Here is a 12,958-nt window from a genome sequence, read left to right as displayed (position 1 = left end):
ACTGCTGTGATGTGCCAAGTGTGGGCACTCAGGGCACTCCAAGACAGGACTGCTTTGCTGTCCCTCATCGAGTTAGATAAGCAAGCAGGGAACCCTGAAAACTGTCTGTCCGGGGTGGGGGTCGGGTCCCTTTAACCACAGCCCTCGGCTAGCCTGAGACAGCAGCTCCACGCTCTAAGTCCTAATCTGATGCCCTGTCGGCACTGCTTCCGGCCATCCTTAACCTCGGTTCAGGGTCCACTCAATGTGGACATGCTAGTTCGAATTAGCAAAACGCTAATTTGAACTAGTTTTTAAGTCTAGATGCACTAGTTTGAATTAGCTTAGTTCGAATTAACTAATTCGAATTAAGTTAGTTCGAATTAGTGCTGTAGTGTAGACATACCCTCAGTCCTTTCAGACTTCATATTACACACTGACTCTTAAAAAGGGGATTGTGAAATTATAAGTCAATCGTGTGGGAGAAGGAAAGTCAGATTTGTCCTCTTGCATTTAGCTGCTTAAAAGAAAAGTCTGCTCTACTTTCCCGTATTTCTGGCTCAGCACCAAACGTAAATTAAAGCAACAGCTGAAAATATAACCTCTCCTGTAACATTGGTTAAAAAATGAGCTCAGTAGTTTTACTCTTTGTTCAGTGTAATCTGAATTTACACTGTGCGTAGGATGGACTAAATCAAACTACCTACACCGTAGGGTCAGGCACTGTACGCAGCAAAATTGTTTATCCCTGACCTAGGTAAACCCTGACCTAGGTAAACCCTGCTCCAAGATGAAAGTCAGCTATAATACACACCGTGCAATACAAATTGTTGTCTTACAGCTCCATTCCTATGTCAATAACCAGAATACTATTCCAACACCATGATATGATCTGAACCAGGGAAGTAAAATGGGTGAGGCTTACCAGTTAACCCTTCACATTCCTAATCTGGAGAAATGGTCTGAGGTAAATAGGAGGAAGTTCAATATGGAGTACAGGCAGTCCCCGATTTATGCGGATCCGACTTATGTCGGATCCGCAGTTACGAACGGGGCTGCCCTGGAGTACACGGACTGCGGGACTTTGTGGTCCCGCCGCCCGTGTACTCCGGGCGAGAAAAGCTGCTCCGTGTCTCCCTGGTCTGCAGACCAGGAAGACGCGGAGCAAAACCGCTGCCCGAGCTCCCCCCGCGCGGCTTTGCAAAGCCGCGCGGGGGGGGGGGGGGGGGGCTCGGGCAGCGAGGCAGCCCAGGCCGCCTGGGCTGCTCCGCTGCTGGCTTCCCCGAGGCTTTGCAAAGCCGCGGGGAAAGCCAGCAGCGGGACAGCCCAGACGCCTCGCGGCTGTCCCACTGCCGGCGTCCTCAGAGGCTTTGCTCCCCGTCTCCCTGGTCTGCTGGTCTCCAGCAGACCAGGGAGACTGGGAGCAAAGCCGCGGAGGACCCAGGCGGCAGGACCGCGGTGCGTCTCGGTCCGCCGCCCGCGTCTTCCTGGTCTGCAGGGATGGGGGGGGGGGGGGCGCAGCTAGTACGCCCCCCCCCCCCCAGCAGACTAGACTTTTCTCTGGACGCCTGTGGCAGAGCAGCTGGGGCGCTGCTGGTTGGTCCCACAGCGCTGCTCTGGGCGCTACTGGACCAACCCAGCAGCACCCCAGCTGCTCTGCCCCAGGCGTCCTGATTTAGCCGCTGCTGAAACTGACCAACGCTGACTACAGGAAGCCCGAGGCAGAGTTGCTCTGCCTCGGGCTTCCTGGAATCAGCTGCTGATCAGTTTCAGCAGCAGCTGACTTGGGGACGCTTGGGGTTCTTAAGTTGATTCTGTATGTAAGTCAGAACTGGCGGTCAGTTTCAGCAGTGGCTGAATCTGGACGCCAGTTCCGACTTACATACAGATTCAACTTAAGAACAAACCTACAGTCCCTATCTTGTACGTAACCCGGGGACTGCCTGTATGTTGCATTTGACCTTTTAGGAAGGAGCAATCAGTTTCATACATATAAAATGTGTAATGACTGTCGAGGAAGGAGTACTGCAGAAAGGGATTTAGGGGTCATAGTGGACCACAAGCTAAATATGAGTCAGTGTGACACTTAAAAAAAAGGCAAACATCATTCTATGATGTATTAGCAGGAGTGTTGTAAGCAAGAGAAGTTATTCTTCTGCCTCTTCTCTGTGCCGATTAGGCCTCAACTGGAGTATTTTGTCCAGTGATGGGCACCACATTTCAGAAAAGATCAAGTCCAATCCCCTGCACCTTCTATATCATGGCTGATAGATGTGTATCTAGCCTGCTTTTAAACATCTCCAATGAAGGATTCTACAACCCCCCTAGTCAATTTATTCCAGTGTTTAATCACCCTGACAATTAGAAAGTTTTTCCCTAACATCCAACCTAAACCTCCCTTGCTGCAATTTAAGCCTGTTGCTTCTTGTTCTCTCATTAGATGTTGAGAATAATTTTTCTTTCTCCTCCTTGTAATACCTTTTTAAGTACTTGAATATCCTAGAATGTAATTCATCAGGTCCAGGTGATTTGAAGACATCTAACTTTTCTAAATCAATTTTAATTTGTTCTTTTTCCATTTTAATTTCTGAACCTACCTTCTTTTCTCTAGCATTCACTATTGTAGGCACCCAATCACCACTACCCTGCTTGGTGAAAATTAAAGTTGTTAAGCACTTCTGCCGTTTCCACATTTTCCACTGTTTTTCCTTTTTCATTAAGCAATGGGGCCTATCTTGTCCTTGATCTTCTCTCTTGCTTCTAAAATATTTGTAGAATGTTTTCTTGTTACCTTTTGTCACTGACTAGATTTAGCTTGTTTCATACCTTCACCTTTCTAATTTTGCCCCTACCTATGTGTATTTGTTTATATTAATCCTTTGTACTTTGAGACTAGTTTCAACTTTTTACAAGGTTCCTTTTCGATTTTTACACAATCTTTCTATTAAGCAGCCACTATTCTTGTCTGTCTGTCTGTCATGGGATTTTCAATTTGCCACTTCTGTGCATGTGCCAATGCAGCCACCCCCACCAGCTCCTGCAGGCGTGTTCTGCCTCCTGGCTCAGTGCCACGCGGCTCCACTCATAGGGAGGCGCTGCCATTGTGGCCGATGCGGCAGGCATGCTCTGCGGCCACCTCTTGCCACCGCCTCCCTGCCTCCGCCCCAGCCTGACCGCAGGAGCCATTGCAGGTCAGCCTTGGCTAATGGAGAATGGGGGGCTGGATGCATAGCGCTGCAGGTTAGAGCACGCCACAAGCAGACCCCATCCTGCCATAGGCGTGCCCCAGCTCATAATACTCCAGCCCCCCGAGTAGACCCACATGGCTGCCACTGAAGGTTACGAAGAACTAACAAAGAAGAGGTTACAAAGAAACAATTTCATTTTCTAGGCCCTTCACCTCATCTCTGCTGTGGAGATGTCTGCCCTGACTTGCTGCCAGCTTGGATCATCCATTTCCACTATTCCAACAAACAGCTCCCCATTTCCCGTATCTATCAAATGAGCTCCCCATCAACGTCCACAGCTCCTTCAATTTTCCCCTGAAAGCCTATTTGTGCTATAATGTGTACAGCACTCATAGGTGGGCAGATGGTGTTCTGTGTCAGCTCTCAGTGTTCCTTGCCTTCTCTCTCCACCCTTTCTCCTCAATTGTGCTTATCTGTTGTCTCACTTATATTAGGAATGGTAGGTGTGTTCTGTGTTTCTCCAACACCTAGCACTTTGAACACTCTTACACAAATTCCAATCACACTGAACTTTCTAGAAGCCCTTCCAAAAACATTTTGTAAGAAAAGTCTAGCTCAAAACATATGAGAGAGATCAAAATGAATTTTGGTGGGTTTTTTAGTTGAAACACTAGATTTAAGACGAAAAAGATTCTCCCTCTCTCCTCCCCCCCCCACGCCCTTTTTAAAAAGACAATCTTTGTGAAAGTGCATCAAAAAGTCAAAAGAAAAGTTTTAAGCCAGCAATTTAGGAGAAAGATTGGATGGCTAACAGTTAGCAACTAGCTTGAATCATACTTAGCCATCCAATGTCTCTCCTAAATTGCCAGCTTAAAACTTTATTTTTGCCTTTTTCGTGCATTTTCTAATGTTTAGTCTTTTGGTGCGCTTTTAGAAAGATTGCCTTTTTAAAAAGTTATTTTTATGTTTTTTTTAAGTTATGTTGTTCAAGAGTTCCTGGTTAAGCCAGGGTGGTTTCTTGCATCCTTAATAATGTCCTTCTGGAAAACTGCCAACTGTCTTGGATTGTTTTTCCTCTTAGTTTACTAAGGTCCCATGGGAAGCAAGACTAAGAGAGCTGGTAGATAAAGTCTGCCTTCTTGAAACCCACTGTCTTTATTTTGCTGTTCTCTCCACTATCATTCCTTAGGATCATGAGCTCTACCATTACATGATCACTTTCACCCAATTTTCAATTTCTCAACCACTCCCCTCCTATTTGTCAAAAATCAAATATAGAACAGCTCCTTCCCCTTCTCAAAAAAAATTCTCTGATTCATCAACAAGTTCTTGGAATAATATGTGCTCTGCTGTATTATTTTCCCCAACAGATGTCTAAGTAGTTGAAATCACCCATCACCACCACATCCAGTGCTTTGGATGATTGTGAGTTTTAAAAAAAAGCCTCATTCACCTCTCCTTTCTGGTTTGGTCATCTGAAGCAGACCCCTGCCATGACATTAACTTTTTTTCTTACCCCTTTTATCCTTATCCACAAACTTGCAAGAAGTCTATCTCCTATTTCCATTTTAATCTCAATTCAAGAATATATATTTTTAATATAAAAAGCAACACCTTCTATACCAATATTCCAATCATGTCTATTATCCCAGCAAGTTTCTGTGATACCAACTCTGTTTCAACTAGAGAGCAGCTTTAGGACATAGTCATGATTTTTAACAGGTCAGAGAAAATAAGCCAAAGCTAAACACACTGCAACTACCTTTATTTTGTGTGGATCAATAAATTCTGCATAGGCATTGATGTATGTCACGGTCTTCTCTCTCAAAGACACCCTGTAACCCCAATTCAAAGAGCCTATGTAGTTCTGAACTGCTTCTACCATGGTCTCCCAGTTGTGTTTCACTAAAAGAGAAACAGGAGGCATTACAGTTAAAAAGACACTGAAGTATAAAAACAGTAACTTTATGAATGTCAATATTTACAGTTTACCATAGGCTTTTAGTTACTTATTACTCAACTCAACTTATGGAAATACTTATAGGTTCAGCATTTCCTCACTAAATCAGCAAACTCAAGTACAATACAAATCTACTTTTCACATAACAATATATTAAAGTTTTCCCAGGGATACTTCATATCTAGCAGACATAGATATGTCTTGCCTTTCTTAGCACTATTTGCAAAGTTATCTGGGTTTAAGCAAACCATTTGCAAGTAACACAACAAGCTGGCTTATGCGATTTATGGTGGAATGAAGCGTTAAACTGGTTTGCTTATGTGCCTTCATAAAGAGATTTTGGGGGAGAGAGAAGAGAGAAAAGTTGCTCAAACCTCAAACAGAATTCTATTTAGTCACTTATGTACTAAAAGGATTCTACAAAAAATTGTAATCTACATCCTCCCCTACTAGTGTTCAGTATTACTAACCTTGCTCATCATACTCCCAACCAAATTTCCTTGAATCCTGAAGTGCCTGCCCCAGAAGTGCAGCCTGATGCATCAGTTTCTTAGGAATACAACCTACATTTACACAAGTGCCACCAAGTCCTGTGACCGAAAGAAAACAGTTTATTAAATATTTTTACCAGAATTAACCTAAGATGTTCACTTCTGCCTTTTGACGTGCTTTGTGTATTCCACTACCCATTCAGTCATATTTTTCAACCCATATGCAAGCAATAGGTGGAGAATTCCTTTACAACTATATACCTTACCATGGTTGACAAAGTAACAATTGGACAAGGTTGACAAAGTACCAGTTTTTCCTTAAGCACTAGCATTTTAGCACCAACTCCACTATCAAGTAGGCTACATGAGTAAAGCTTTAAGCTTAGGCCCAGCACATTCATTCATAAAAAGTAGTTTGACTAATTCACCACCACTTACTCTGTAACCAGATACAACAGAATGGCACATAAGAAATGCAAGAGACCAATCTGCAGTATTATTAGCCATGCCTATTCCACGGAATCAGACAGAGAGCTAAGGCCATGTCTACACTGCCATTTGTGGTGGTAAGGGGAGTGAAAAAAAGCTCCACTTTGAGCAACAAAAGCTTTGGCACTGAAAAGCACCAGTATATTCAGCACTTTATCCCCAGAAACGCAGCTCCTAGGGATAAAGCTCCCATCTCTCATTCAGCATGTTATTTAAAAAAAAAAAAAAAATCAGTGGAAGAGCTGTCCTCTGGCAATAGCGAGACTACACTGTCCACATCACAGCGCTGAGTTAGCAGTGCAGGCAGTATAAACATATCTTAGATCCTAAAAAAGAAATTAAGGCAAATTGTAAGAAATTCAACATCTGCTTTCTTCAGACCAAGACAATAACTCTTCTGAGTCACTGTATTAGAGTTCTTGGAGGGAAGGAATGAGGGAAGGGGAGGTTTTGGTAGATTTTATCTCTGCTATCTGAAAAAAGGTTCTCCACACAACATACATTTGCTTATGTACAGTAAAGGATGAACATTAACCTGTTCTATAGGACCTAGGATCAAAAATGTGAAAACAGAAAAAAGCAAGGTTACGGGAAAGTGAGTAATTTCTGAGACAACCAGAAAAGCATCAGTTTCTTAGGTGCCTGTATCACCTACATATATTCTCCTTTAGGACTATTAAATACTGAAGATTTCATAGTGCTAAGCACTTCAACTAATATTAGTAGATATACTGTAATCCAGCCATTCTCTCATGTGAGAAGTCAACTCAAACTAACATTTTCATCTAAGGAGCTCAAATGTGCTTTATAAATATCAGCTTTCCTATAAGGGATTAAAATGCTTAAGATTTAACAGGGAAGGTTATGTAGCAAAGAATTTAGTGTGAATGTGAAATCCAAAAGCTGTTAATAAGAAACCAAAGTAAATAATGATATGCAAGGCTAATAGAAAAATCCATCTAGAAGAAAAGGCAGGCTGAGTAAGGTTTATTTTCTCCATTATTTATGTTTTAGAATCACAGCCTCACGTTCATACAGGTAACACACTATAGGAATGCAAAACCTTGAAGCTAAAAATTCAGGTAATGCTTGACAACAGTATTTAAATCTATTCATACATCTTGTGATTTGAATCGGGAACCTTACCCCATGAAGTACCCGAAGGTGTTGGTACAACGTAATCTAGCACCAGGACTTTTTTTCCTAAGGCAGCAGCTTCCTGTATTAAAAAAAATAAGTCAAATATGAACTGCTGAACTTCTCCATTCCTTTTTGATGCTAAAAGCGTGTCACCAGAAATGCCTTCTGTCCGACAAGTCTCTGTACCACTTACCCTTCTTCCTTTCTTATTAAACAATAATACCATCAGTGCCTGTGATAACTGTCGGAATATTGTTAATACTTTTATGATGTTCATGCACAGCTGAATTTTCCTGTGCTTTGTTTTACTGTGCAATGAACACGATTCTGTTAGGCTTTGTCTACATTATGCAGCTTTTAGCAAAAAAGCTGAGAATAACGTAGTTGGAATCGATATACCTTAGGTCAAGTTACTGCATGGTCTATACCATAGAAGCCCAGGGAGACACAATGATATTCACAATACATGTTGAGTGCCGCAACTTAAGTGTGGTTGCATATACATGCAAATATATATGCAAATATATGCAAATAGCCTCTTTCACACTGATGGGCATGAATACAAAGATTAAGGCAAGACTACAAAACACACAGGCCCCATTTAAGTCAGTTCTGATGACATTTATAAAATGCAATATTTACCTGACTATCACCCATATGACAGCACTTTTAATGAGCAATGACAGTCCAAGGAATTTAACTACTAAAACACCTATCAACAGAAGACCATTATATTGACTACTTTGTGTTTTGGCTCCCACTCACAGGCCACTGTTGAGCCCTGCATAAGCCCAAACTACACCACAGGCCGCATATTGAGAAGCCCTGCCATAGGGAGACAGAGTTGTCAATGGGAGAAATTTTCCCATCAACTTACTTTACTCTTCTTGTTGGTGGTAGAATACAGGGGTTGACTGGAGAGTGATCAGTGGTCTATTTGGCAGGTCTTCATTAGTTCTGCTAAATCAATCACCGGTGCATTGATCTAAGAGTTTGATCCCCCGCTGTAGTGTATACTAGCGACGTGAATGGATACCCATGCTTACCTGGTAACTAGTTAACTGGTGCCTGGGAACAACTTCCCCACCCATGGTATGCTGCAGGTAGAGGGCAGCTCCAGCCTGGCCAGTCCACCACATAATGTTTAGCTGATTAAATGGGATTTTACATCCTTAGTACAGACCTGCTGTAACAGTATACAGCTTAGGTCGTCATAAGCTAGCTCATGCATGGGTATGAATAAACCACACCCCTGAGCACAGGTGAAGTGAGACAGTACGGTATACTGGTAAGAACCAGCTGCTGGTATCAGTCCACAAATGGCTGATGTTAAAGAGCAGCCTACCAGCAAGGCTGCTGATGGCAGGGCCAATGCAAAAGGGGCAGCTGCCCTGGGGGCAAATAGAATGAAAATGCCGAGGATTCCTGGCTGCCACATCAGCAGTAGTGGCTGCTGCCATATGGCAGCCATGAATGAATGGCTGGGGGAGTCTAATCCCCAGCCCTGGCTCTTGCACCTGAGTCCCTGTCTCTTTTGCGTGCAAGCGGCTGCTCCGGCACCATAGGACTGGCAACAAACAGGGGTGCTCCAGCGTGGCCAAAGCAGTACCTGCTCTGGTGGGGGGGTAAGAGGAGGCACTCCAACCCAGCCACAGAAGGCGGGGAGGATGATGGGGGCCAGGATGAAGCACCACCTCCATTCCCCCTTTAATCAGTTAACTGGTAAAACAATACATTTAACCAGTTAACTAATTAAATGGGATTTTACATCCCTAATCTTCACTAGATGCAGCACAGCACCATGGTTGCATTGGTACAGATGCACCACTGTATGTGTGGATATGCTCCAAGAACAAAAAAAAAACAGACAGCCAAGATAAGCTCAAAGGAGCAGGGCTTGGCAGAGCCTTAGCTCCCACCAACAGGAAACATACCCTAAATCTGCTTCTCACGCTAACCTAAAGAATTAGATTCTGGTAATTAAAACTGTTAACTTGTTTTAAGATAGTTTCTTGCTATTGCTGCAGATGTGTTATGCTCTGAAAGGGCAGGAACAAGTCTCCCATACGAGTATGGCTTGGCTGGACTTTTACTGCAGGGAGCCTCCCAGTTTCAGATACATGGAGGCTCTAGGCTTTTCCTTGTGCAACTATGTGGATCCTTTGGGTCTGGCACCTTTCTACAAAACTGATTACAGGTTGGAAAACAGACCAGATGCCGAGAACCTATGACTAGGGATGTTAAATATTGGTTAATTGCACAGTTGAGTAACCTCATGAATTCTTATCGGTTATTCAACTATTCTATAGTCCCCAGGGGCAGGGCCAGCAGCCAGTGTACTCCAGCCTCACTCCCAAGGAACTCCCTGCCACTCTGTACTGCTGTATCATAGGAGCAGTGCAGGATGCCAGACAAGAGCTAGTCCACTAGGGAAACCTGTTTTAAAACTAGCTCCCGATGGCTACGTCTACACTGGCCCCTTTTCCGGAAGGGGCATGTAAATTTCACTAGTCGTTGTAGGGAAATCCACGGGGGATTTAAATATCCCCCGCGGCATTTAAATAAAAATGTCCGCCGCTTTTTTCCGGCTTTTAAAAAAGCCGGAAAAGAGCGTCTAGACTGGCCCCGATCCTCCGGAAAAAGTGCCCTTTTCCGGAGGCTCTTATTCTTACTTCAAAGTAAGAATAAGAGCCTCCGGAAAAGGGCACTTTTTCCGGAGGATCGGGACCAGTCCAGACGCTCTTTTCCGGCTTTTTTAAAAGCCGGAAAAAAGCGGCGGACATTTTTATTTAAATGCCGCGGGGGATATTTAAATCCCCCGCGGATTTCCCTACGACGACTGCTGAAATTTACATGCCCCTTCCGGAAAAGGGGCCAGTGTAGACGTAGCCCTTGTGGACTGGATGCCTGTAGTCTATAGTATTAACATATAAGCTTTTACTTATCAGTTAATCGACACTATTACATCCTTATCTATGACATCACCTAACTCAATCAGAAGCCACAGAAGACATCCAAAGGTATGCATAACCTATACACACCTGGAGAAGAAACATCTAGAAGCATTCCAATACAACTGCCTGCACTGTCAACAATAATTATCTGAAGGAAACGTATGCATATGCCTGTCATTAACCTTTCCTCCAGCCAAGAGAGGTATCAATACTTTGAACTTTCAACCCTTCTGAACAAGCTACCAGAAGCAAAGTACTGTTTGAGTTCCTTGTTCTTGTTGGTCCAGGAGCAACTCAAAATAAAAGACTGAAGCAAAGTGACTATACTATGGGGAAGAATCTGCCCCCTAGTTCTGAATTATGAATTACAATTACATCAACATTCAGCCCATTTAATTTCTAACTGGGTGGGAAGATTCACTGAAAAGTAGAATATATTGCGTTTGAACATCAGATGCACAAAGCAAGAGAGTTTCAGGAGAAATCTTACATGCACAATTTAATTTTGCCTGAATACTAGTGCAAACCCCAGTGCATACCTTGGAACATGCAAGTCCGCCAGAGCCACCGCCAACAACAATAAGATCGTAGTCATAAACTTCTGCACCATCTGCTTGATTCCCCAGCACATTCTGCAGTGAGCCACTCTGGTAAGCCTGTAACAAACAGATTATTCATAGAGCGATAGGTAGAAGTCTGAATGACACAGCTTTTTCTATAATCTACACCATCCTGTGTGATGCTTCTACCCTAATTTTGGATTCCTTTTTAAAAAGGATCATTAGCAGGGCTCGACAGTTAGTGTAATCTACTCGCCTGTGGAAAGTAGATTACAAGCTGGCACAACCGCGCAGCGCGGTCTGCGCATGCACAGCGTGCCGAACCACGCGGCTGGCGAGCAGGGTTCGCCACCGCTTGGCGAGCCCTGATCATTAGCATACAGTTTTTCAAGTCTGGAAGTTAGAAAGGGAGTCTTCACATAATATGTAAAAATCACAGTTACACAACCTTTCATAAGACTATGTTCTCTTTTTATTTTTAAAGTCAAGTCACTCAGCAAAAACTACCTACCAAAGAAGCAAGTCAAGAGATCACTGATGATGCAGTGATCTTCCAATTATAATTCTTTCCAATGTATAAAACATCAAGGCAGGAATTAAAGTCTGCAGAAGGATGGAGCAACTTTATCTCCTTTGAACTTGAAAGTTTAAATATTGAATTTTATATTTAGTTTCTTCTTGACATTATGGAAAGTTAGATGCTTAGGACAGGAATAAGTTTGCAAATTAGTTCACTATATGTTGCAACCAATGGTTCTATCAAGCAACTAGACTATTTAAAAAACGAGATAATCTACCCCCTTAGTTCACTTCTAGTCACAGCTCATTTCAAATGCAAGAAAAGCAAGATTACCTGAAAAGTTGTGTCATATCCACCCACGTGCGTTCCATTCACAAATACATTGGGCACGGTCCTCTGGCCAGTTATATCTGCTAACACTTGCTGAATATTGGATCCGTCATCTCAGGAAAAAAAAATTACAATTAGAGGGGTTGAAATAATCCTCACTGAAAGTGAGCTTAAGGGTGTAGTTTTTTAAATAACTATTTACAACTGAACTTTTTTTAAACCAACTGCCCAACACCATAAACCCTCCTGAAAAATCAACTTGTTTCAGACATGGCAAGTTTGTAGACGTTGTTCAAACCATGAGCTATGAAACTAAAAAATAGACTTTTCAAAGTTTGTATCTCCCACAAAAGTATGCATGTAGACAGAAAGAACGAACTGGAGCATCACAAACTTAAATGCAAGAAGGTTTGTTGCATGAGGACTACCTTTTTGAGAGAGGTTATTTCCTTGTCTATGTATGTTGCCAATATCAGTGAAGTCATGTGAGCTAAAAATCAATGTGAACTGTTGGAAGGGGTGTTCTTCACTAGGATCCACCCAGACTTTGGAACTTGCTCACCTCTTTGCCAGAAACAGCTAGAATTCATGGACATTCTGATACATTGATTTATTTGCTAGCGTCTTTTGAAAAATGGAGAGGTTACTACAAAATGTAGCTTTTTAGGAAAAGCAGAGTATTTTTCTCTCTCAGCTTCAATTAGTGCTGGTTCTGACTATGGTTATCCTTTAAAACAACTGTCAACATGGAGCACACTCAGGACAGGCACCTTCTTGGTGGTTTTAAGCAGTCTAAATATAGTTCAGCCAGTATAGGAGATGTGTGGGATTAATTATAGAAATACTCAATTTTTTTTAGGTTTATTAATCTCAATAATCCCAGGATTTGCAAATTAAGCAAAGTCTTAATTATTAAAGAGCCTTAACACACAGTCACCATCCCAAAATGTAAAATGGGCTCAGCAAATCCATTTGTATGCTACAGTTCCCTTTGTCAAATTGGGATACGTTTACTGTGCAGGAGTTTCTAGCATGGAGCGAACCAAACAAAGGAAATGTCAGTGAAAGTCAGCCAGTACATTCTTTCAAACTATTCAACATAGGATTATTTTTGGAACTTTATGAAGACTTAAACTGGTGAACAATATAAGTACTGAAAGTTTCTAAATATATTCAGGATTATTCAGCAATCCTGACAACTAATTAATGTCCAGTAAACTCTTTAAAAGTCTTCTCAAGAATTAAAATAATTTTTTTTAAACAAAAGATTGTATTGTAACCTCAGAACGCCTGGCTTTAATAAAAGCTATCCATGGTTACAGCCTGAGCGCTGAAATGTAGTCATTC

At 42.4% G+C, this 12,958-nt stretch overlaps 1 protein-coding gene across 1 annotated transcript in view; it reads right to left on the bottom strand.

Moving 5' to 3' along the window:
- TXNRD3 (thioredoxin reductase 3) overlaps nt 1-12,958 on the bottom strand; it is a 39,700-nt gene that overhangs the window by 12,162 nt on the left and 14,580 nt on the right. Inside the window, exons 3-7 of the mRNA XM_075938781.2 lie at nt 11,615-11,724; nt 10,741-10,857; nt 7,254-7,326; nt 5,598-5,717; nt 4,930-5,072 (exon numbers count right to left, since the gene is read on the bottom strand). Coding sequence (XP_075794896.2) covers nt 4,930-5,072; nt 5,598-5,717; nt 7,254-7,326; nt 10,741-10,857; nt 11,615-11,724 — 563 coding nt within the window. The remainder of the gene's footprint in view (nt 1-4,929; nt 5,073-5,597; nt 5,718-7,253; nt 7,327-10,740; nt 10,858-11,614; nt 11,725-12,958) is intronic.

The sequence above is a fragment of the Pelodiscus sinensis genome, chromosome 11 (assembly GCF_052426305.1).
Source record: "Pelodiscus sinensis isolate ZL-2025 chromosome 11, ASM5242630v1, whole genome shotgun sequence".
Taxonomy (NCBI): domain Eukaryota; kingdom Metazoa; phylum Chordata; order Testudines; family Trionychidae; genus Pelodiscus; species Pelodiscus sinensis.
The sequence above is the reverse complement of the archived record's forward strand: the minus strand, read 5'-3'. Positions and strand labels throughout refer to the sequence as shown.